Genomic DNA, 24,851 nt, shown 5'->3' on the forward strand with positions numbered 1-24,851 from the left:
AAAAATGGACCTGGATGAACTATTTGACACGTAACAACTTATAAATTGCTGTTGAAATGGGACTGACATAAAGATCAGCTGCAATATAAAGACAGGCTTTATATTGGAAAAGATCCTCTATCCTTACCTGGAGTATCATAACATGATTGATGTTATAGCTCGTTGTAGTCTAGTGTTCATTGTTTCTCCCTAGAGGCAACACATGCATAGTGTGCTAATAACATAGCTAATAACACTGCGACCCCTCTCTGACAGTGGTTTATAGCTGACAGAAGACGCTGAGGTGAAGGGGTCACTCATTCTCTGAGGGAGATTGCATCTTGGCAACTAGATTGCATTTCAGCGTTCAAGGCCTTATCTCATTCTATTAACAGTAAGAACAGACTTATAACAAATCAACCTAATCCCAGGAAGGTAACCGCAGAGGCCAACGTCGCCTCCAACCTCTGTCATAAGTCACAGTGATTGCACAAAGGGTCTGTGGCAAAAACACATGAGATCAAAATCTTTGAATGTGAGGCACTGCTAGGGAACATGATAGGCTTCACAGTGGAAATGAAAGTGATCTGTTGCAGGGCTATCGGAGTAGGATTGACAGAAGTAGACAGACACCGAAGCTCAAACGTCCCCACGGCGAACAGATATGATCAGCCAGATAGAGCAGATTGACAGCAGATGCTTTAAAGGGCTGAAAGCTGTTGTGGGGGGAGGAGAATGAAGCAGAGGTAGGTGAAGAATTACAACACAATGTTAACACTATGATTAACTAGTGTACACACAATGCAAGCTCTAAATATGTCAAAGCTTAACACAGCAAACAATGCAGAGTACACCCACTCTTAAAGTACTGTATAGGGAACCGAAGAAGCTTGACTCACCCACACAGTGGGCTTTGTACACATCATCTAAATGCATGATCTGTCTCTTTCTCACACTCCCCCCTCCTCACTCCTCCCACAGCACTCCGTTTGCACAGACACCCATAACAGAGCTCCCACTAAACATGATCAGAAAAATATCAGTGACAGACGCGCAAAGATTTAAGTCAAGAAGCAAAACACAACCTTCTGCAAAGCACATACCCAAACCTCTCATACACACACAAACAGGACTGAGATTAAGATTAAGAAACTGGACTTACCCAGAAAAGGAGATTGAAGAAGACCATTCCATATCGCAGGGCCATCATGCAACCCTCAGCCATCCTGCAGCGCCGCAGTTCTAGGAGGAATATGAAGGAGAGGTCCAGGTAAAACACCACATACTTCTTCCCCTGGGCATAGCGCCCCTTGGATGTTTGTGGCCCCTTTGTCGTGTGGAAGCCAAACGCAAACGGCGGGCGTTTATACTCAAACTCTCCACTAAAGCGGTGAAACCCAGAAGTGAATGGTGGCGTGTCGGGTTTACTGTCCAAAGACGGACTCCGCCGGTACGGAGTCTCATCTGTGCTTGAGCGTCTCATTATGGAAGCTGATGGAGCTTTAAGAGTCTTTAATAGTCTGTGCAGGTCTGAGCAAAGTCCACAGTGAGGGACAGAAGTTGTTCCAGTGAGGGATGAGAGACGGGCTCGGTAATGTTTCTACCTATCCCCAACTCAAAACAATTATGACCCCTCTGAAACCCTGGGATGGCTGATTTAATTAGAACCCAGGTGTGATCACACTTAATCTAAGTTCATCTGTGGCAGATTCACTTGACTTGAGTTCCTGTCTTTAATCCTATAGTGCCTCTATATCCAGCAGAAGACTTTACATAATCCCGCTACAACACCTGTGTAATTCTGTGTATTTAGGACATAATCCCAACACACACACACACACATCTACACATCCCTCTTTCCCTCTCTGTAATCCCTCAAACAAAGGTGTCATGCTCTGAGAGATAAACTGGTTTGCAGTTTCATCTCATAACTATTCAATCAGGTAAACAACAGGAGGGCTTCAACTCGATCTCGCCAGCTGTTTGGGTTGGCAAAGTGATCCAGAATGGTCCTACCTGGTCTCATGAGAAATTCCTGAGCGAATGCTCTTGACTGGAAGGCAATGGCACCTCTGCTTCGGCCAATCAACTTCTTTTACTCAGTGACAGATCACACATCCACTGAGAATGAAAGCGCTACGCTGAAGTCGTATCTGAGTGTTCAGCGTGTGGTTGTGGTGTGGTCGATGTGCTTTTGCTGACATGCAAAAAAAAAGAAAGCTAAAATAAGAAAATGAGAGGAAAGGACAGTGTTATGAATCTGAGAGGGAGACGGAAAAAAAGCATGAAAGGATGAATGATGCATGTGAATGAACCATTCTTTGGCTTTTTGAATTAGTATCCCTGTTGAATTTCTCTCTTATTTCCTCCTTACTTATTTTGCCTCTGCTCTAACTTGTTCCCTTTGTCTCTTAAAAAGTGTCTGGGGGTTACTCTGTCTGTCTCTTCACACATCTAGCAATTCACCCACTCCACAACTCCCTTTCTCTCTTTCTGCACCTCACTCTGAGCTCCTCTCTGCACTCCCCCCTCTGTGTTGACGGTGGTTAATTAATTTCCAGACTCTCATCAGTGAGGCAAAGTGTGCGGTGTCCCCTCTTCTCGGCTGTCCCTCCTCCGCTACAGCGTTTCTCTCCTCTTCTCTAGGTGGGCAAAGAGAGCAAGGTGTCCACCAGGGTCATGGTCAATCAGCGAGATAAAATGGAGCAAGAAGGAGAGACAGGCCGGGAGAAGAGAAAGACAGTTTCCTCAGAGAAGCAAAAGAAAGACTGCAGTGTTTGAGCATTAGTCCAGCTTCGCTGCCTGAAGCTCCCTCCCTCCTTCTCTTCACAAGCTCCTGTTCTCTGTCTCTCTCTCTGCCCCCCTTCCCTTTTCTTTCCTCCCTTCTTTCACAAGCGCTGATGCTCTCTCCTCTGCACGCACAACCTCAAACACCCCATCCCTCCTCAGTAACTGTCCCCAAAACCTGGCAGCGCAAAAGGCAGGAGCAGTCATTCACATTCTGGCCACACCCTACAAAGGCATACAACCAATCAGTGCCTGGCAGCCCAGTGCTCCCTCGTGCACACGCCAATCATGCTGTACCATCTACCAGATAACACTCACTCTCACACACACACACACACACACACACACACACACACACATACAAAGTACATGCACACACACACACACACACACACACAAAACCTGCTGTGTTTCCAACATACCAGTGCTGAGAAGCTTGCTGCACTTGCGCTAGTGCTTTCTCCTCTCCTCGCTCTCTGCCTCCTGCCTGGAACTCATTCCACATGCAGAGGTTGTTCTTGCACACAACTCAATCTGCTCTCTGCATGCTTGGCTTCAGTCATGGTCTTTTCTCCCTTCAGACCTGGACTGGGGTCATACAGTATTTGTATTACGCTCAGCATAGATTTTACACACTACAAACAACTCGTCTAAAGTGTGTCTCTGTAAGCACATACGGGGAAGCGCATGCTGCTGTTGACATTCAAGGGAAATAGCTGAATACTGGGAGCCATCTGGGTCAGTGCCTTTATGAGTCCACAGGGATGTTTCAGAGCTACGAAGGTGCTGGCTATATCCATGGCTCCCGCACGTAGTCACCGTAATGGATTTCTGTTTTGACTCAAGCATGTATTTTTATCAGAGCACATTTGCAGCAGCCTATGAGAGTGAATGCAACTTACTGAATGACTGAAAAGAGAATGTGCAACCTGTGCAGCAAAAAGTAGCATAACATGTTAAAGAAAGTGTGTGGTTTCTATTTAAAACAATGGTTGCTAATGAGCGAGTGTTGACATGGCCACAGTGACAAGCTAGAAGCGGCTTAAGAAATGTCACTAGATCTGTTTGCTTTGCTCTTCACCTTCTTCTAGCCTACAGATTCAGCCCATGTGTTTTTCACCTTTTAGCTGCAGCTTCTCTGTCCTCTATCCCTTTGCATTGTGGTGCACTTGCCTGCCTGCTATGAAGCTGCTGATTTCAAACCCACAATGTTCTTTGGCTTGTAGGAAATAGTGAATGGACATGAATTAGCAAAAAAACAGCGGTAGGCCTGAATATGAGAGTGAATGTTTGTCTGTCTGTTGCTGCCCTGCAACCCTCTGAAAGATAAGCGGGTAGATAGCTGAGGTGTGGATGGACAGATCAAAGGTAGGTATCGTGCTGACTTTCTCGCAGAAAACACACACACTAAGACTCAGGTTTTATCTACAAAAAATTATTGACTCAGGTTTTATCAAGAGTAGCCACAGTATATAGAAGATCTTCATGGGTGACATGAAGGCTAAAAATCTGCAAAAGAAAATTCAGATTAACTGGCCTTACATTAACATGCCACTATAAACTATTAGGAGTTAGAGAAAGCACAAATTTTCAGAAGAGGGTGCCACAAGAGGAAGCAATTAAAGGCTGCCAGTCACACTTCAAATACTCCAAACATGAGGGAAATATACTGTTTCTGTATGTTTGATGTATAAATTTGAGTAATGTTAGAGCACCATGTTAGCACCACAAAGATAACATGTTTTTTTTAGTGGCCATGTAATTCACATGCTAGATATGGGCGACTTATTTGACATTCATGGCATATTTGTGCGTTTTGCCTTGATCAGTGAACCAATTTTTCCAGGTCAATCGAAGGTAAACACCTGAGATTTTGATGAGCATCCTAATGTTTTTGAGCATCCTAATGTTAATACATGGTCCTTATAAATATAAATATGCCATGTTTACATAGCATGGGCTTCATCCCACCTATTGTATACATCAGTGCCAGTAATTGGGACAACCTGCTGTCATTTCCATGAAATATACAGACTGGGATGAATCATACAGCAGAAAACTCATTATAAGTTTAAGTGGATTGTCATTAACATACTGTGATGCACCAACATAAAACACCTCACTGCCATTTATCTTTTTACCACACATCCACCACCACACAAACACACCTCTCTGGTTCAAACATACTGCACATTCTTACATGTGCACACACACAAACAGAGTCGATGTGCAGCGGCACCCTGGGGTGGCAGTAGCTTTGATGTCCTCAGCATGTACAAATACATGGATGGAAGAAAAAAAAAAAGGTTTTGGCTGCAGAAAAAAAAAAAAACATGATACACAACATGATGAAATTAATCTCTGTTAAGTCTGAAAGTTTATAGATCAGGCCAGTCTTTATGACTCACTGTGATGTGAAGCAGTAATGTAAATGGACTGACATGTTCAGTCACATATACAAATTGTGCTGTGCTGCACTCTGGTCTCTGTGCAGCTATGAAGGGTAGGGGGCTGGCATGCTTTCCATTGTTTAAGCTGGAATATGAGTCTCATATGAACATCTCCACTAAATGACAAAACAGGCTACAAGGGTAATTGCAGTGTGCACAGATCAGCAATATGAGCATATGAAATGAGAATGGTTCCACAAGACTGGCAAATTATTTAGAGATGTTTGCCTGATAGAAGTTTAACTTAGACAACTCAGAAAATAATCAATCTAGTCCACATATTTAACATGACGTTATTTGGAGAAATTTACATTTTCAGGCGTTATGAGACTCTTTTAATGCAACCTGTTTTCTCCCTTGACTTTATCAGGAAATTATAAATCAAGGTTACAGCATCACAGTTCGACAAAGCGTCAAATATGTGAGTTGTGTAGTGGCAATACAACACTAATTCACTAAATGGGTCCAGAAATGAAGGTCATTGTTAAAGTGCTGCAGCTTGTAGCTCAAATCTTTCATTGAAAATAAGATTTCTGCAGGTAATCAACAGCTTCGTCCAAAGTAAAGCTTTAATCATTTATCAAATCACATGTAGAATAATTGCCCTTAAGGCATGTTACAAAACACCTTCATAGGTTGTTTTGCTGTACAGTTAATCTTCCATGAATAATATGCGCACCCCAACTTCACATTGTGACCCATGTTTAGCCATCGCGGCCTGAGAATTTGTTGGGCTCAGGTGAGGCCAGGACGTCGCTTTCCAAAAACACAGATGTGTGTGAGGCAGATGGGCCGACCGAAAGCAGATTTTCACAACAGCACGACACCAAAGATCACTGAGGAATGAGAGGCACGAAGATTAATAACAACAGCTCTAGTGGGAAATAAACATGCTTTACTCAACCAAACTGATGCATGTGGGATTAAAGATTCATTTCACTGATAAAATAGAGATTTATGGACAATAAAACAAAATATATGCATCCAGTTATGAGCAGCGTGTTTAGCATAAGACAAAACCAGCACTACAGACTGACTAAAAAGGCAAATACAGTGTAGGATCTACTAAGGAATAAATTATTTAAAATCCTAGAAGTTTCCAATGTAATAAAATAAAATATATTGCACATAAAAGAGTTGTGTTGAAATATTAGAAGTATCAGCTTAACAGCAGTATTTTCAAAACACAATAGCGATATTTTAGCAACTATTTATTTTAATGAAATAATCCTAATTTGATGGACAGGACCATCAGAACAGAAAACTTAATTTGGACCAAAACTATGACATCAACTGTGCCTAAATATGCCTGCAGGAAAATGTGGCACCACAACAAGGTAATTAGTAAGAAGTGTAGCTACGGGTTCTTTCCTGTGACAGACCTATTGGGATAATATAGATGTTTTGCTGTACTTACAAAGCATCCTGACATAAATTAAACATGAATTAAAAAAAAAAAACACACATTAACCAACATGAATGAATAATGTGTATCCACAAAGCCTGAAGTATGAATGTGTCACACTTTGGACACCGTTTATTGAATGTGGTGACGTGATACTGTTGTGCATTTTGATTTAGCATTAATTACTACTGCTAACTAATTCATCAATATGCTAATTTAACAAGGGAACACAAGACAATTAAGTAACCATCAAAAGAATGTGAGCCCCCCATTGTTTATTAGGCATGTCTCTGTGGATGATGGTATGACCCAGTGTGGATGTGGACACAGTAAAATATAATTACACAGTACACCACCTTTAGAGCAAAACAGAAATATTATATATGCAAAGAGTTTGGATGTGGGCAGCAAAGAAGAATGGCTGCACACCTACCTGCATTCATTGGGTAAAACAGAACGACGGCAATTGTTCTGTGTATGAAGGCAAATGTTCTAAATTCAGGACCTTAAGTACAAACCGTTCTCCTTGGACCTGCTAACTCGCAGACCGAACAGCTAACCCAATGGACTAGGGCATGTTGTAAGAGATGCACTTTTTAATGGCTAAGGCAGCTGATACTCTACATGTTTTGTCAAGAACAAACAGCATTTTTTTACTCATTCTTTTGATTTTCCAGCCAAAACAATGAGCTTGGTTCCACCTGCTGGCAGCAGAAAAAGTGAAGTTATAGAAGTTATCAGCTGAAAATGTTAAATGGGACATTATATGTCAAATTGAATACATTTCTTTTCCCGCCTTTTTGCCACCTTAAGGAGATACGTTCACATTATAGCCACATTTTGTCCCAGGCACTGAGCGCTCATATCAACAAAGCCACCTCCATGACAATGGAGCAAACTGCATCCTCGCAGGAAAAACACCACAAAATGTTAGTAGTTAGACCTTGGAATTAGGTTTGTCAAATTTCATATGGTCAACAAAGACTGTGTTATGGCAAAAATCAACAATTATTTGATCCATTGATCCATCCATCCACAGATGACATGATATTTATTAGAATAATCACTATCTACAGTTTGTTATATTCCCAAATATACTGTCCATTCTGCCTCTCTGTGGCTAATTAGACTTTATTTCAGTAATAATTCCTGTAATTTCCCCTCCAGCCACCAGATGTACTTGACCTTCCCTTTTTCCTGATCACCTGACACCACCCTGTACACCTGTTTACCATTCCCAAACCATCCTCAGGGTATTTTTTTACTGTCTTATTCCTTCAGTTCTCTGCCAGATTATCAGTCAAGCTTTTCTAGCTATAGTGGTCCAGCCATATTTCTCTTCTTTGGCCTTTTTGTTTTTGCTTGTCTGTTTTTGGATCCTCTGGTTAGATTATTGAACTTTTCACCTCCTTACACATTTATAAGGATGACTTGTTTGCCGTTTGTATGGTCTCTGCAAATTTCCTGATTCACCTCCTGTAATTGCTGCCTGGTTTTGTTTGCCTGTAAGTCTGCTTTTGGTATTTAAAGTAAGCATCCAGCTGCCTACGTAATGAATGGGTCCTTCCTGCTTAACATTTCTTAATCTAACAGAGACACCTTCTTAGTGTGCACAGGCTGAGGTTGATTGACATTTCCGTCACTCTGATTGCAAGCTTTTTTATTCCTAGTGGTTCTTGAGTGGAGCTCATGTAACTTTAATCTGAGCAAATCTACTCAGATCCACTCACCGATTAATTAAAAATACAACAGTATTGAGGGTTTTCAGGACCTTTGAAAATTATTTTATTCATTTGTGGCCTGTAAAAGATGTATGTCTTCACTGGGAAGAACTTTGATTAGAGGGGAAAGTATGTCAGAAAATATTATGAAATAGACTAATGCAGTGTTGTTTTTGATCTTTAAATGGGACTTGTTGACAAGAGGAAAAAATACAAAAAGATGTCAGTCTTTTTATGTAAGAAGTTATTCATTAAACAGAAACTATTATGAACTTTTCATCCTACTTGTGTCACTTGGTACTGAAGTTGGCTATGACTGGGTCAAAATGTACCTTTTACTGCTTGTTTTGGTGTTTGCTCAAACAATCTGTCACCTGGGGAGGTGAACGGTGGAAACAGAACTTTTGATTATTTATGCAATGTCTAAATTAAGACTATGTCTACAAGAAAAAAGAAACAATTAAAAATGTTTATTAGCTGTGTCTTATGTTCAAGCCTCAGACCTAACCTTAAAAAGGGCCTAATAACATATATGAGCATCATTTCTATGTATATTTAAAGGAAAACCAACATGAAATTATTATATAAACACACAATTATCTGTCACACACTAAAACACTGATTGTGGTAAAATATTAAAATCAAAGGATCTTGAAATATTTATAAAGTTTAGTTGTTGTATGCAGAGCTGTCCTTTGCTTTTAAGTGGCCAAGCAGAATTGTGCATTTGTGACAGCTATAGGACTACAGAAGACAAACAACGTAAACAGGACTTTGACTCTAATTTAACGTAAACTAATGAAGATTTAAAATGCTGCTAAATAGATAAGTCAAGATTAGTGCTAATTAGCGCCATTTATGAGCCATTAAAGAGGTCTGGAAATTAGCATGTTGATTTATGAAGATGCCAAATCATCTGTGACCAAACTGCAGATGCATCAGTCAAAATAAACTGCAAGAGCATAATATGTCAAGGGGAATAGTCTGGAAAGTCATGTCAAAATGTGTGAAAAACAAAGTTCATCAACAGAGAAAAACAGCAGTAACAAACTGGAAAGAACAAAAAAGGACTTGATGGACACACAGCTAATATAATCTCTCTTTGTATCCCCGTATGAACTGATTAGTGAAGGATTTATATTGTTGTTTTATATTTTGTCTGCTGCTGTGTGCACACACGTGCTCTCTGAGTAGAAAAATAAGATTTGTGCTTATACATCCTATTTTTTTTCTCTTCGTTACTTCTACCGTGTTGGTGTTGCTGTTTTGACATTTTGTCATTTTATTGCCATTAATTACTTTACAAGATAATTAAGCATTTTATGAAAAACACTATTTGTGCTTTTTTTGCCAAGAATCATGTGAGTGGTTTAGTACTGTCCATTTGATATAAGCGAAGCTTCATCCCTCAGTTAGCTAAGCACACAGACTGATAAAGATAAATCCACTTAGCAGTGCCTCGAAAGCTCACTAATAAAATGTTAAATATAATTTAAGAGGTGCTGGCAGGTGGATTTGGCCTCTGGAAAGAACCAGGCAAAGTGTTTCCACCTGTTTCTATTCTCGGGGCAAGCTAAGCTAACCTGCTGCTGGCAGTCTGCTCTTTTGAGTCCCCAGCAAGAAAGCAAACAAATCCTGACATTACTGTGCATTTCAGACATAGCACATGGTGGTAAATAACTGTGTGAGGTTGTTGCAGGTATTACAATGCAATTAATATTTTACCTTACAAGCTATAACAATTCACTCCACCACATATTGTGGCTAATGACTATAAGCTTAATAAATCCATATGTCGTATAAGAGGAGAGTGGATGACATTATTTAAACCTTGTGGCGTTCTCATTAGTCCACTCATGTGATTTAATTACCTGTGGCTGAGGGTCATGCAAAAGCAAACAAGCAGTATCTCTGACTTGATCATATTATGGTTTTTTCACTTTACAAATTGACAAAAGATGACATTCAGTAGAAGCATAATTCAGCCTGTGACAAACACTGGCAATGTGTGCGAGGTAATCTTTCAAACCTGGCGGAGAACAGTGATTTACAGCTATAACATCCACCATTTGCATTCTGCTTCTAATCCCTCCTGGTGGGAAGGTTATTACCCTGCTTGCTGTCAAATGCTGCCAAAGAACAGGCAAATACGCTGTCTGTGTGGACATATTATTGGACATGAGGAAAAAAAATCCTGCCACCAGAAAAAAAAGCAGCTAAGGGTTGCTGAAAATTTACCATCTGTTTTGCATACACAAGCACACATCTCACACATCTCACACATCTCACACATTCACTATGGCACAGACATACAATGACCACTCTCACTGTATTATTATTACTAAGACAGGCAGTTGGCAAGGTCTTACTTACGATGCCTGACTCCCACTGAAGTTTGTACTCTTCAAAAATGTTATTTATGTTATTCAGATTTTTTTTAAAAATCATCTCTTACTAAAATCATTCAGCTATTATTTGTTTGCAGGTAAAACAAAGTAGGCTGTGAGCTGAGTCTCATTTCAATTCCATACATGCCCACACACAGAACAGTCTGAAATCTGATCTGTGCAGCCACACTGAGAAACATTCTTTAAATCTTGGTAGAATATGAAATGGTTCCTGATAATCTGATATGTGAAAATCTATTTCCTTGTGTTGTCTTTCTTTTCAGACTGAAAACCATGACGTCTGAAATGTCACTTGCGCTGCCAGTCGAGGCTTTGATTATCCCACTAGCGTTGTTCGTTGCACAGAATATATTTGCTACAAGTAAATTAAGTCCTGCTGTCATCACAATGAGTACATAATAGACTCTTTAAGTGCTTAAAACCACAATGCATTTGGGTGAATAGCAATTGAAGGTTATTCAGAGACTATTTTGTTTATCAGTTTCTTAAAAATGGCAACATAAAGCTATTCTATATTCTCTCGTCCTTTTATGTTTAAGGATGTTTAGACTGTTTAATAAATGGTTCTGAAGCATAATGAGAAGCAGTGAATATCTTTATATGTATAAATTTAGCTGTGTGGGTGAATCTAATAATGTGCATTTACTCCAGCCTCAGTTATACAATTTCCTTGAATTCAGTGAGTATAATGTAATAAACAGGCATAAGATTTCAAGTAAATCCCCTGCTTCGTTTTTTTTTTTTACCCAGAATCATATCCACATAGAGACATCTGTCCTCCCTGATTCACAGCATTAAGCGAATATCAAATCAAAACACATGTACAAAACACACACACACACACACACACACACAGAGTTAGAATCCCTGTGTGAGTAATCTCATCAGAGAAGTGTTAAGACAGGTGGCTGTGTGTAGGCAGACCTGCTTGATCTAGAAGACAGCACCAGAGACATAACCAGCAATAAAGTCACCAGAGCAGACATGAAACAACTCAAATCAGTCCACATCAACTGATGCACATCATGTATTTGTGTTGGCATGTGTGAGCTCTATTTCTCCTCAAGGACCTCGGTCCACTAGTTCTCCTGTGACTGCTGCTAATGTCTGTTAATGTTAAAATCACATAATGTATCATCCATAATGTATGGGTACTGGAATAAATGTCCAAAAGAGCCAATCTAAAAACCTGTTCAGATTAATAATTCTTATGGAGCTATCCATAATCCTGTAGTTTCCTGATTGTGTTTCTATGATGACATTACACATTCAGGGGAGATGTCATCCTATAAAAGTCTGTGTGTCAATCATGCCAGCGGCTCATTACATGTACAGTAATGTGTTATACTCAGGCAGCCTCTGGTGACCATAGTAATTATGACATGGACAAAAGGAGGAAAGGAGGAAGGTAGATGACACAGTCCAGTTTAGGGGAGGTCCGGTGTAAATGGAGGTGTCAGAAAACAGAGGACATTCCCACAGGAGGTCAAGTGTTCAGTACTTGGTTTTATCAATGAAGTTCCACAACCCAAACCACATATTAATGATTGTAGCCCTGAATAAAGCCATTTTATCCAGTTATCAGCTCTATGTTTCTAAACCTAAACTTAACCAAGTCGTTTTTCTTCCTGAAACAGTGGCGGCTCCATGACTGTAACTGTAGATCGTTCTGTAGATCTGCGTTCTTCTCTGTACTTGTGTTTGTGACTACCATCAGTCACAGCCCAGGTACTGTTCCAATCAGACTGTATAAAGATGGATGACAGGTCAGTTCCCAAAAAATGAAGCCAACATAAGTTGATCGCCCCCTCATGGCTTGTTACAGCATAGATCATAAACCCCAACCCCTGTAGTTAGCAGAGCAGACGTGCCAAAGCAAAGATTTTTAGTACAAATGAAATATGTTTGTCACAAAGAGGACAAGTGGTGGTTTTTCTAATAAGTGAGTTTTGGTTATAAAAAGGCAGCACAGTGGATTAGTGGTTAGCACTATTACCTCACAGCATGAACATTCAAAACCCATCAGGGGCCTTTCTGTGTGGAGTCTGCATGTTCTCCCTGTGCTTGTGTGGGTTTTCTCCAGGTACTCTGGTTTCCTCCCACAGTCCAAAAACATGTATGTCAGGTTGATTGGTGACTCTAAATTGCCCATAGGAGTGAGTGTGAGTGTGTGAGGTTGTTTGTCTCTATGTGGCCCTGTGATGGACTGGGGACCTGTCCAGGGTGGACCCCTGCCTTTCACCCAGAGAGAGCTGGGACAGGCTCCAGCAGATCCCCGTGACCCTGGTTAGGAATAAGGGGGTATAGGTAACGGATGGATGGTTTCTTGTGAAACACTTGACTGGTACCATGATGACAAAGACCTTGTTGCATAGGTGGGTGAATAGAAAGAAAACTGCAGTTTGCAAAGACATCGCTAGTTGTCCACCAATTAATTGAGTTAATGTTGTGTTACCAGCTCATATCTAAAACCAAGTGACGGTAAGATACAAACACCCACAGCAGCAACAATGTGTGAGTCATGTCACGGATATTGAAATCTAGTTCTAAAATGAAAAAGCTGCACTTGTTTGTTGAATGAAACAGAGAAAGAAGTTCTGATGCAGAAATGGGTGGATGGTGTTTCTATGTGATAGCTGAGAATTTGATGAGCCCTGTGTTTGCCTAAGTGGTGTACTCCATCAACAATGTTGTTAGCCCCAACTACCAAGGATATTTTTGCAATCGAAAGACAGCACAAGACAAGGAACTTAATATTTTTCTCCTTTTACTATCAGGAATTCAGGATTTATAGAAATTTTTTACAGCTTTTAAAATGATTTTTCTACAGACTGGTAGCTCTAGCTGTTCAGAAGTTTAAACTTTACTTAGTTATAAGGTTAGCTGTTGCTCAATATTTGCAAATTATGTGAGGTGGGTGTGAGAGTTTGACTTGACAGTTGATAAAACGCTGTTTAATAAAGTTATAATCTGGGACATTTAAATATGTTTCACAAAAATGAGCAAGTGTTCCTCAAATTACATATTAATGTTGTTGGTTAGCTGTGGAGGCAGGGCCATCTGCATCTGACTGTGGGTTATGTCAGGTGTGTGTGTGCGTGTGTGTGTGTGTGTGTGTGTGTGTGTGTGTGTGGAGAATGAGAATGAATGGGCAGATGAGTGTCACAGCTGGGACCAATTTGGCTAATTGTGTGTTACCTATTTAGTAGGTACAGTTTGGCAGATTGGGGGGATTGCCAAACAGGGGACAGCAGCAGCACAAGACAGCAGCCAACAAAAGACGCTACCTGAGAGTTTTTCACTCAGCACGCTTGTAAATAAATAAACAGACTGAGCACTTTTGCACCCATGGACTACTGTGTGCATGTGTCATCTCTGCAACCTCTTATACTAGATTAGCATGACATGCTAGCTACTAACTGAAACACATATACTAATAGCAGCAATGCTACAGTGCCTTTCTGTGACTAACATCATTAATCATTGCATCAGTGTCAGAACTATTCCTGACCTCTCTACAATATCAACTCTAGTTCAGTGCAGTAGGGAAAGTGATGGTGAGCTTCAGTTTTCTTAAACATGCGTCTTTAATAGTTTTAATCATTTGCTCAGAAAGAGACAAGGTATTTATTTTCAAATGTTTTCCATATGCAGTTTCACTGAATGATGGATCATTCTTTATAGGAGTTTGTTACCAAGTACTAAGCAGTTGATTGGTTTTGTGCTTTCCTGTGTAGGCGTTCTTTCAACTACAAGCCATGAACATAAAAAAACGCAAATTGCATTTCTATCTACCTCCTTCTGTAAAACATTCATGCACTGTTTTGCTTTGATAACTAGTAATCAGAAGCTACTGTAACAGCTGCTTATTTCTGGCACACCTTAGAAAATTGGACACTGTTTGGTTTTCTTTCAAGTGCAGAGGACACCTTAGTAGACAATTACGAACACTACTGTTAGCTGAGCATTTACGCGCTGAGAAAGGAGTGTTTCTTTGTGAATGTGATCTTCATAGGGGTAGGCGGCTTCTTTTAAATAAAAGGAAAAACTCATCTGACAGATTGTTAAGTGTCAGTGTTGTGTTGAACACTGATATACAGATAATAAGTTCTTTAAAACATGCTGTGAGGAACAATTGAATGAAAACAGAAACTGTCAGAGCAAGAACATAAAATGTGAAACATACTGTACTGTGCTTATTAGTGTTTTAAAAAGTTGGCTGATTAACAGAGGCTTATAAAAGGCGTGTGCTATGTTTTTAGACTCAACTGATGCATTTGCGTTTGGTTGCTGTATAAATATTAAAATACAATATAACACATTCTCTATGACTATGAATAAAATGAGATATTAAATTGTGAACTATGTAACAAAAACAAGCTGTGAAGACCAAGTCCTTTTCTACAGACGTATGAGAGATTAAAGAAGAAATCTGAATGAATTGGTGGGAAACAAAAGCAGATGTTACTGTAGATGCTCTGGATGCCCAACATTATATTGAGAGTATCTTTAATTTGTCACCCATTTGTATATAGCATTGATTTAATTCTTTCCTTCTCGAGAGCTTTATATGTTTATGATACACTTGTTATTATTCAGTATATTTTGCATTGTAAACATTTAAATAATAAAAAGCGACAGTGTCTCTTAACTTATTCGCACTTCTCCACACTGCCACTGCCAGTTTAACACATTTTATACAGACTGGTATCTTCAGTCAGTTTGTCTTTCCTGACCATGTGCAGAACAAAAGCAATGCAGCTCTGTCGTTTCACTACAGATTCACTAAACAGCTCAATTTGCTCCTGGTGGCCAAATTCAAAACTGTGACCTGATGCCCCCAGTGACTCCAGTATCACCATTATCAACAGGACGAAGCTCAGCATTAGTGCTCTCTAATAACAGGAGCAACAAAACAAATCGTGACACTACCCAACACCTTGTTGTCCTCTGGTATTAACACTCACTTACGACAAAAGAACATGCAGTGAGAGAACGTGATATACACACAGACTGTATTGTTGCTTACACCACAGGGTGTACTGTATCACCTTTTGTTTTGCTTTTGCTGCACTATTTGCTATTCCTTTAAAGCATTAATGAATCAAAGCTGGAGACTACAATCATAGCAGACTGGTCGGAGTTCGTAATATGCAAACATTTCAAGGTTAAAGCAGGAATAATACAGCCTGGGCAGATAAAGCAAACCTGTTCCTCTTAGTGAATAATTCATGAGGGATTTATCAGGTTCTTAATACAAGCTGTGATTTCCTAGTCTGTTTAAACATTATACTGTTTGTATTTAGGCTCTTTACTTGGCTTTTGATGAGTGAATGACCATAAATTTGATGTGAAAAGTCAAAATGTCTCCCAGAACATGAAAGACTTTATAAACTTCATAAGTAAGTGCAGAGATCAAGGGCTGGACGGGCAGGAAGAGAAACAAAACACATGATGAGGTCTCTCCAACCCACTTCTGCCAGAGATCACTGAGAGCTCCCTGAGAGAGCCCAAACCCCCATCAACAACACTCTTCAAACTTTTCCGTAACATATCCTCCACTGGAGGAAGCAAACACAAGTATCGGGCAACGTATTCATACCGACTTCGACAGCTTTGTTTCCATGGCAACTAATCCGCAGGCTGTGGCAGTAAAGAAGTACCTTGGTGAACTCCTCAATAAGAACAAGTCACTGTGGACTGGAGCAGCGGTCTGTGAATGTTAATTACAACATAGAACTAGGTATCAACACCAAATAAGAGCAGAATTAGGCTTTTGTCCTCCATTACTTCCTTCATGGATGTGTATTTGCTTCGTCTTAAATTAGAGGCAACATCTGACTTCCTCTGTCTCAGCAACACAAAACATATTGATCTGCATTGAAACTTTATTGGACAATAGGCTGTTTGGCCAAGCAAACACCGCCTGTGTCTCCTTAATGGTAATTTTGTTTATTTTGCCCTTGTTTTATTGTCTTTTTAGGTCTCCTTGTGACCATTTTAAGTCTCTTCTTGGTAGTTTTGTGTCTGTTTATGGTTGTTTTGCATCTTGTTGTTTTGTACAGTACCTTTTTTTAGGCATTTGTGTGTGTTTATGGTTGTTTTGCATCATGCTGTGGTCGTATTGAGTCACTTTGTGGCCAATTTGTGTTTCTTTTCAGTCATTTTGAGTCACTTTGTAGTTGTTTCACGTCTCTTTGTGGTACTTTTGGGACACTTTGTGGTCATTTTGCATCTCTTTATGGTTGTTTTTTATGTTATTGTGGTTTGTTTGCTCTTCTGTTAGGGCTTTGCATTGTGCACCATGTCTATATGATGATAAATAAAATGAGCAAGTGTGTTTGTGAGTCTGTATAGATTTGGCCAGGATGAAGAAGATCTTAAAAAGGGCACAGCAATCAAGACAACAAAGGCCTCTACATGAGGGTTAATTACAGTGCTGGAAAAAAATATTGCTAACATAGGCTAATGACTTGTGACATTAGTCACTGTGAGCTGATTGGGGATATAATTAGATGAATCATTCCAAAAACAGCATGAAAACATGACATCCTATTAGTCAATATTCTCGACGTGACACTGCTTTAAATAAAGAAGATACAGTAAATCAAGAAAATCCAGTAATGAGAACTATTGTAGGGAAAGAGAGGGTGGTATCGCTCACAGCAGTTGTGATTAAAATAAATGCTTAAAAAGATGCAGAACCAGATAATCTTGGACATACTAATCAGGGCAATACAGCACAGTTATGACAGGAAGGTTAAAGAACATCTTCACCAGCACCTTCTCAAAGATTTACAGTGCATCCAGAAAGTATTCAGACACCCTTCACTTTTTTCAGATTCGCAAACATTCCTAAGATTTTGTTGTCACTCTGTGATTATGCGGCACTGAGTGAAAAATAAATTTAAACAATCGTAGTATCAGGCTGCAACTTAACAAAACTGAAAAAAGTGAAGGGGGTCTGAGTATTTTCTGAATGCGCTGTAACTTATTTAAATTTCTTTACTGTACTTTACAGTAGGCCTAACCTAACCCATAAATGTTGAACAGTGTTTTTTTTTTTGTTTTTTTTTTTTTACTTATAGGTGTTTGTAAATAAATTAAAAATAAGAAGCTGAAATGCTTTCTGAAACTTTAAGTAATGTGTCAACTTGTGTTCATCCGTATGGGATGTCTATTAAAATGATCACAACATACATGGTTTCACAGATGGCAGTGAAATAAAGAATAATATCAGGGAACAACAAGAAAAATCTCACATATGGTCCCAGGCAGAATTATAAGATTCAGAGAGAAGCAAATATAAAAAAAAAAATGATGAAGTGCACAGCAGGCGCCTTCATTAGGGAAAAAAAACAAGTTTCCTGTTAATGCTGATCACCCAAACAAGAAAAGTGGGACTATACAGGACAAGAGACGGATCGGAAGAGACGTAGAAGAGCAGAAACCAGGAGTTCACTGACATGGTATGAAATCTTGACCACAGAACAACAAACAGTTTAGTTCTCAAATTAGGGCTGTGAACTACCCATGATGCAACAGCTGGAAAAAATGGACACATAAAGACACACAGTGACCTCTTTAGTTTTAATGAAACAGCTCAGCTAGACAGAGATTTGAGAACATTAAATGTTATATCATCGATATGTTTGTGTTTATGTAAGAAACTAGAACTTCATTAGTCCTCTTGCAGTCTCCAACACCATATAGAGTGGAAATTCCTCAAAACAGCAAATAGACAATGGCTCCCAAAAGTCATTCATTTTTCAGAATACACTTACAAAACCATCCTTTAGACGTATTCAGATTCATTCTCAAAACTTATTCATTATTCAGTCCTTTATTTATCCACTGAAAACTCAGGCCACTTCTTCAAAAGTACAGTATGTCTTACAGCAAAGTAAAGATTTCTACAGACTATTTGCTCCAGACAATTCACTTTCTGAAACTCTACATCACATTGTTTGCAGCTTTTATCGCTTATCCTCAGCAAAAGTTGTCTATTCATATCGAAGCAACTACATCTGATTGAGTTGGCAGCAAACTAAGAAGCCATAAGGCCCGACTTGTGTAGTACAGACTTCAATTAAAAAGTGCATGAGAAGTAGTCATAATGAAAAATAGAGCAGCGTCAGTGCTTCAGTGTGTTAGCGGTTGAGTGGCATAGCCAAAAAAACAGGCTTGAATGAATCCCATTCAAAGTGTTTGCAGTGACTTGAAGATAGCTGTTCACAGAAGCTCCCTACTGAGCTGAGAAACTCAACACTTTCTTTCCCCAAATCCACATGTGACAAGCAAACAAACAAACATTTAAGATGAAGCTGTCATTTCAACCATAAATCCTCTCTACTTAAAAAGAAATTGTTTTTTCGAAATAAAATAGGAAAACAGAAAGAAAAATAAATAAAGCTGTGTTCAATTTTTCATGATAAAACATTCTGTGTTCATTGTCATCAACAAATCCCAATTTCTTTTGTATTCAGTGTGGCACATTTCAGGATTTCATGGGGTATGAAAAGTTTCTGAATGCATTGTACTTCAAACCTGGCAGACAGATGCTCTCCATTTTAAAGACATGAAAATTGATTTTCAGTCTGAGGCTACAGCATTATCCGCACCCAGGGAGCCAGCCTCTATAAAGTTAGACTAAATCTATTAAGAACAGCAGAGACTGGCCACAAGTGGCTGCCAGAAATGTATATTAATGAGAGTCAAGCTCTTACTTTGAAATGTTTCAGTCAGTATGGACTACTCAGACAGAACTTAGTGAAAATATAATTACATCAAGAAACCGAGCATGTGGAAAGAAAGTTTTGTGAGAAATCATGGAGAAAATAGAGCAAGGATAACTTACGAGAAGAAATGTATGCATTGCTTTGCTGCAGTGTAAAATTATATGTTATCTAAAAACTAGAGCTAAGTTGCACCACCAAGAAAACTAAAAAGAGCCAGCTATATACAGAATGTAAATGCTTGCTGTTATTTTTATCTTCTACAAAGAAAACTAACGAGTCCAAACAAAACATTAACTAGAATATGGCTGTGTATGTCAGCTAGGAGGAGTAAATTATAGTGGACAGAGTGAGATAAATGGTGTCAGGAGGGGAGGAAACATCAAGAAATTTAGTGAAGGGAAAAAAAAAACATGTCTTGTATTTTCTTCTGTGTTAAACTGGGCGTGAGACTGGGAGTCAGCAGCAGCGAAGAGTATGGTTATGGCTTGTGGTTTTTACTCGGCACTAACGTCTCAGCAGAGCTCTCAACGGGGAGTAACAGAGGGGACAGAATAGACCCTTCAGAATGTAAGAGGCCATGCTGGAGCCTCATATCCTGAGGACAGGCTGAAAAATAAAACTGCTACCGTTTGTGACTTCAAGTATGTACAGTTAAGAGCTAATTATTGCTGATGGGAATATGGTTGTCAGCAATCTCCCTTTCTCATTGCTGAAACAATCTTAAAACAATCTGTTCCCTACATAGGAACAAAGTAGATTTCACATATAGGTCCACAAGTGCCCCTGTAAACCACACATGTTTTTTCTGAACCCTGTTGTTGGGATTTTGTTACCTTCGGAGCACTAGTCTAACTGTCCTGTGTGCTTTCAATCTGTATCTTAAGCTAAGATGACATAACATAACGACAACATATGTATGAATGCTATATTCCATTTCTGCTAAACAGTAGAACGCTCTAAATATTACACATTGAACATTTAATGAACAGGCCTGTGTACTTCCTCCACTACTGTTGACCATCAGCTTCATTTTAAGGGCTTGAATAAATTCAAAACTAAGATGTTCAAGGAGTGCATGTGATTGATACAACACATCATGAACAAAAAACTACATGTAGGAGTATTTTCACTACCTGTCATATGTGAGTTAAATAGAATCTAATCATAAATTTCATGGAAATCATAACATATACTAATTTTATTGTGATATTGTATTACTGTTTTCTGCTGTAGATGCCTAGCTCACTAGAACCATTACATTTTTTATCTTCTAATATCTTATCTAATACTGGCCCAGTAATTAATTTATGTTTCTCTTATCGTACTTTGTAGTATCTCATATCTGCTGTGGACTAGTGTTGCACTAGTGTTGCATCCATCCAAGCTTTATCTCAGGATAACTCTGCCTTAAAATTTTCTTTGTTTCACATTATGATTCACTTTACCTCTCGTTGCAAATACATGCTGAGCAAAATCTAAAACTGGACATCCATCATGTATTACATTATGTTTACCTAATCCTAATTCACATAAGGACAATGTTTTACATTTTTCAGTTCAGGGTCAGTTTTACATTTCACTCTTCATGCAACGCCCTGTGCTTTGGTTGGAAGGAAGATTGAAATGAGAAACTAAAGAAATACCTTAGATACGTATTTTCTGCTTCTCAGCCCTTTCTTCCTCTGGCGTGATTGAAGAAAAGTGGACTGCAAGAATATGATGGTGAAAACTGCAGGCATAAAATACAGTATGCAACTAAACTGTTCGGGATCATTGTCTTCTCCTCTCCCTCTACACTTTTCAAGACTGGGAGTTTCCCTTTCATACACACTTGCATCCATAGCGCCATCTGTAAACATAGTTTACGTAGTAACAGTGTGCATTTACTGTAGTAGCCCTGGACAGTTCCACAGCAAACATGCTGGATGAAAGAATGCGCTGCCAATATTCATCAGGGATCTTCTCAGATTCTCTGGGAGAGTTTAACATCGTTGTGTTGTTTCATTTTCTTCTTGGTCACCATGCATAAAAGTTGACTTCATGCAATATCTTTGGTGTCTCCTAACCACTGCTGCAGCTGTGTTTCACCACATGTTCAATAGCCAACTGATGTTCTTTATTATAAACTTTCATAATCTGCTGTTTTGCTTGTTCAGACTCTTCTCTGCCTTATGAAGCCCTGCTGTGTTAAACACAACCTAAAACTACAACCTAAAGCTGTGGTGTTCACAGTTTGTTTATAACCCTGTTCATTCACAGTGCAATCACTTCTGTTTTAGTGATCACAGGTAAACTGACTTTTGTTGTACTGGCTTGTATGTTCATTGTAGTCAATCTAAGCTGTTTGATTAATTATTACATTGCTTTTAATACTATACCTGGAAATTGAATCATTTAGGATTTTAGTGCACAGCGGTGTGCTCAATTTTGTTGTATATTATAAGATCTGTACTGAAGGAACATACTACTGAAGGAAAACTGAGTGAATTTAGAGCAGAACACTGCCTGTATGCACACACACACACACGCACACGCACACACACACCTGCAGGCAGCAGTAAAATGCAACCTTGTTATACCCACCACCTTCAGAAGAGCTAGTGTTCAGGGCAATTACCCAGGGAGTTGCCACACCTAGAGAAGCGCAAAAGTCCACCACAGAGCTACAGTTGAACAAACAACACCAACTGTGGCCATTAAAGAAAACACTTGACATGTCTTCTCTCAAGCATATTTTCACTGCTTCCTTCGAAATAGCTAGATGCCATATGCACTGTGACACAGCAAGGAAAACACTGAGATTGAAAACTCTTGGTAATGGCAGCAGCGTTGGTGTTGGCCAGTGTTAGTAGGTTTAAAATAAACAGTGGGCAGCTGCCAACTGTCCAGAGCCATCAGTCCATCGGTTCAGCTACGCTGGAACTGATGAAATGTGGGAGAACGTGGGAAAAGGAAGTTGCCGTCTTGCCTTTACTGTCTGTCTGAATGTGTCAGGCTGACTATCACTGTGAGCTGCAAAAAGCAGGAGAAGTCACAAGCAGTAGTCATTAGACTGTAAATAGAACATGAACTGAATTTGTTCCTAAAGTCAAAATGTGTCTTTAAATAGCTTCATATTATTCTAACGTTTACTGTGTTTGTTCTGTTGCTGTAAAAAGAGGAACGTTTGAGCAGGAATTTAGAGGTCTGGAAAAGGACTAACAACTCCTAAGAAAGGGTGTAAGCTTTTAGTGTTCATAGCTACTGTACAGTTTGCAGACTTCTAGCTGAGAAAAAGTGAGAATGATGAATCTCATTCAAATGTCTTGTACCCGTATTGCATTCTTGTTTACTGTGGTTTCTGTCAGTGCTCATAAATTACCATCTCTCACTTTCTGACAGTATATTTCTCCATGCACGACTGGTGAGAATTGAATGCAGAGCCTCTAAAAATCCTTGTTTTTTGATTCTGAGGGACTGATGCCAAGCCCAATTATTTAGTGTTGATATTTTTGGACAATTACGATTTTTTTTCTGCTTCCCAATCCCACTGATGCAACAGTTAGACAAATATACCACCAGACAACCAAATGGGCATGCAACATCTTCTGCTTTAACTGTTTTAGGACAGATTTCCCCTCCAGTGCAGCCTTACTGCCTTCATTAAAAGTGAGATTAATTTTTAACGTGTAGCATTTAATTTGAGGCAGCTTCATCTGGAAGAATTTAAGACCTCTGCTAGCCTAACATAAGGGCACATTGTATGGCATTCCTCTGTATTTTGCCAGCCAGCCATGGCTTTGAGAAATCAGTGAGGCCTTACGTTCCTGTAACCCCTCCGGAGAAAAAAAGAGAAAAAAGTTGGAGTCAGCCAGATGGGAGGGATATCTTGAGGAATGGTTGGTATTTTGAAATGTTGCTCTTCTCCGCAAGTTTATTTCTGTCTTTCATCTAGAGCCAGGGGAACATTCCCCAGCCAATCAGAGAGCTTCGTTCTGACACATCATCATGTTTTCACAAACATCACACACTCAAAACAACTCACTGTATGGACGACAACCTAATAAAAAAAACATACTGGCTGTGTTTTTATGAGTAAACCCTAATACTGCTGAACAACTCAAGTATGATTAATTTATTCCAGTACAAGCAAACCAAGTGAAATATTAATTAGCCACCTCATACAGTGTAAACTGAACTAGGATATAGCTCATCCCCTCTAATCAGCACACAAAACCTCCCTATTTATCAAAGTAAAATCTCTAAAATAAGGTCAGACATCTGTGATAGAGCTAAAATTTAGTTTAAAAAGAAAAGGAAGGATAAAGAAGAACACAAGAAGTCAGAAATAAGAGCCTGTAGAGTTGATACATCTCATTTGAATAGTAAGAGAAATGTGCAAATGACTTACCACTCACTTATCTCACACTCTACACTCTCTCCCGGCTGTCCCTCTTCTATCCTCAGTGTATGACAAAACTTCTCAGGTTGTTCCTTTCCTCAGGCTCTCTCTCTCTCTCTCTCTCTCTCTCTCTCTCTCTCTCTTTCAACATGGATGCACATGTGACTGTCACTGACCCACCAAAAAGCAAAATGGCCACATCTAGTGGTGAGTACAGCTATAGCACTTAAACGCAATAATCACCCTTTGTAAAGGTGTTGGCCCCCTGACAATTCCCTAAAGTAGTTTATAGGCTTATTTGCTCTGATTCAATAGGTGATTTAAAAGGAGCATCTGATGAATACAAATAGCTATTTGTAATAGTTACAAATACTTTTGACCATTCAAAAAACCTTTGGTGGTTCATAATCAAATCTTTTAATGTAACAAAAAAAATAGAGTTTTTTTATCTGTATTTTTAGTAAGATTGAATTTAACCAAACTGAAAAAAAAATCCTGTTAAACTGTGATATGGCCTTTGTCTTGTAATACATTTAAGACTATTAACATATTCCTGCGTTTGGACTGGAAGACAGCCATCTTCTCTTGGCACTGTAAGTCAACATTTTTATTGGACATTTGTCAATATTTTCATTAAGTATTTGCATGTGTACTGTCAAATTCTTGTTTTCTTTACCTTTTCGTTCTGTTTGTTGGTCTATACAGCACCAAAGGTAACTACCCAATGTTTCACAGCAGAGAATCAATATTTTTGTTGTAAACAATAACATCTTTGCCACACTAGTCACTCTTGCACTGGCTTAGGGGAGAATTGTTTGAAATGGCCTCTTTCTATAATTTTCTGACTTTTTTTCTGACACAGACACTAAACACTAAATGCATATTTAAAGAAAAAAGACATTTTGATAGTGAAGATAATTACTGGATGCAGCCTTACAACACTAATATATCAACAATTACCATCCCCAAGGTTTTTTACTTT

General features: G+C 39.1%; 1 protein-coding gene across 4 annotated transcripts in view; it reads right to left on the minus strand.

Moving 5' to 3' along the window:
* Window positions 1-23,981, minus strand: part of tspan4a (tetraspanin 4a) — a 100,712-nt gene extending 76,731 nt beyond the window's left edge. The window contains exons 1-2 of one of the 4 annotated variants that reach the window (XM_026320456.1): window positions 23,879-23,981; window positions 1,142-1,221 (exon numbers count right to left, since the gene is read on the minus strand). In XM_026320456.1, the coding sequence (XP_026176241.1) occupies window positions 1,142-1,204 (63 nt within the window). In that variant the 5' untranslated portion in view covers window positions 1,205-1,221; window positions 23,879-23,981. Of the gene's footprint in view, window positions 1-1,141; window positions 1,781-1,995; window positions 2,716-23,878 lie in introns of those variants that run through there. The other 3 variants (XM_026320457.1, XM_026320455.2, XM_026320454.2) reach the window with 3 other exon arrangements.
* Between the last annotated feature and the right edge of the window lie 870 nt (window positions 23,982-24,851).

Source organism: Mastacembelus armatus, chromosome 3, assembly GCF_900324485.2.
Source record: "Mastacembelus armatus chromosome 3, fMasArm1.2, whole genome shotgun sequence".
In the NCBI taxonomy this organism is placed as follows: Eukaryota; Metazoa; Chordata; class Actinopteri; order Synbranchiformes; family Mastacembelidae; genus Mastacembelus; species Mastacembelus armatus.